The sequence below is a fragment of the Chelmon rostratus genome, chromosome 5 (genome assembly GCF_017976325.1).
Source record: "Chelmon rostratus isolate fCheRos1 chromosome 5, fCheRos1.pri, whole genome shotgun sequence".
NCBI lineage: Eukaryota > Metazoa > Chordata > Actinopteri > Chaetodontiformes > Chaetodontidae > Chelmon > Chelmon rostratus.
Window position 1 is genome coordinate 29,846,360 of NC_055662.1, and position 1,383 is coordinate 29,847,742.

A 1,383-nucleotide genomic window follows, 5' to 3' on the forward strand; every position below is an offset into this window, starting at 1 on the left:
TGTGTGTGTGTGTGTGTGTGTGTGAGTGTGTGTGTGTGTGTGTGTGTGTACATGTGCGTGTGTGTGTGTGTGTGTGTACGTGTGTGTGTGCATGCGTGTGTGTGTGGTTTGGGATGGCAGATGGTGTGTGTGTGTGTGTGTGTGTTGACACAGTGTGATGCCATCATGTTGTCCTTCCTGTCTCAGGGGGTGCAGTCTGTCCATGTGTGTGTCCAGAGGGCCTGTGTGTGTGTGTGTGTGTGTGTGTGTGTGTGTGTGTGTGTGTGTGGCTCAGCAGCAGCAGTGAAGCTCTCTCTCTCTCTCTCTCTCTCTCAGACCACGGTGCTGACGGAGGGATCTGATAGGTTGAGCTGGCCGGTGATGTCAGTGGGGTACGGCTACAGAGGGACAAAAAGAGAGAGAGCAGAGGAAACACACACATTAACTCAGCGTCTGGTTCTGCCTGATTTCATGATGTCACTCTGATTCATTCAATCTTCATTACTTGATACTGAACTATAAATCTATAAATCTATAATCTATAAATCTATAAATAGAATTAACGAGTATTTATAATACTGTGTAGAAATATATGAACTAAGTTTAATTTGTTGCATAAATAAAAGCTTTTATCGACTATTTTATTTAATAAGATTATCAGTGGTATCAAAATAGCCACAGTATTTTGACCGCATAACCAGACTTTTTTTTTTTTTGTGTGGGGGGGGGGTCACTTTAGGGTTGATCAGCAGTGACAGTTTCTTCTTCTTCAGTCTGAATTAAACATCATCTTCTGTCATGTGATCTGACCTCAGCTGTGCTACAGAGAGCATGAAGCTTTCATGGAGGCAGCAGTTCTGACGGGGTCAGGGGTCAGGGTTCAGGGTTCAGGGTTCAGCTCCCAGCGTTCTGTCCTCATGTTCTGGTTCTGGTTCTGGTTCGTCTTTGAGGCTTTCAGCCAAATGTCCCCCCACCCCCCCCCCCCCCCACTGTCTATCAGAGGAGTGTTTAACGAACGACGGATTCCCGCAGCTCTGTGGAACTTTGTCGAACGCCTGTCGGTTACCATAGAAACAGACGTAATGATGCGGCTGTGCGTCGCCTGTGGAAACCACGTATGTCAGAGAACAACCAACCTTTCCTTCTGAATCAGACGCGGCTCAACAACACGTTCTTATCGCAGCTCGTCAAATACTGACGATCTGTCACGATGCTCAGCGTCGATCCACACAGAGGAGACCCTTCAGCATCCGAACAAGAGGTCTGACAGACAGACAGACAGACGCCTGACAGACAGACAGTCTGACAGACAGACAGACAGATTTGACGAGCTGGGAATGAAACCTGTCTGAGCTCAAACTGCATCTTTTTCATGGTTTTCCAGATTTTTTTTTATTCATTGTT

General features: G+C 46.6%; 1 protein-coding gene across 1 annotated transcript in view; it reads right to left on the reverse strand.

The window, feature by feature from the left end:
• Positions 1–311: 311 nt before the first annotated feature.
• Positions 312–1,383, reverse strand: part of grin1b (glutamate receptor, ionotropic, N-methyl D-aspartate 1b) — a 43,031-nt gene continuing 41,959 nt past the window's right edge. Inside the window, exon 21 of the mRNA XM_041937227.1 lies at positions 312–377. Within this exon, the coding sequence (XP_041793161.1) occupies positions 312–377 (66 nt within the window). The remainder of the gene's footprint in view (positions 378–1,383) is intronic.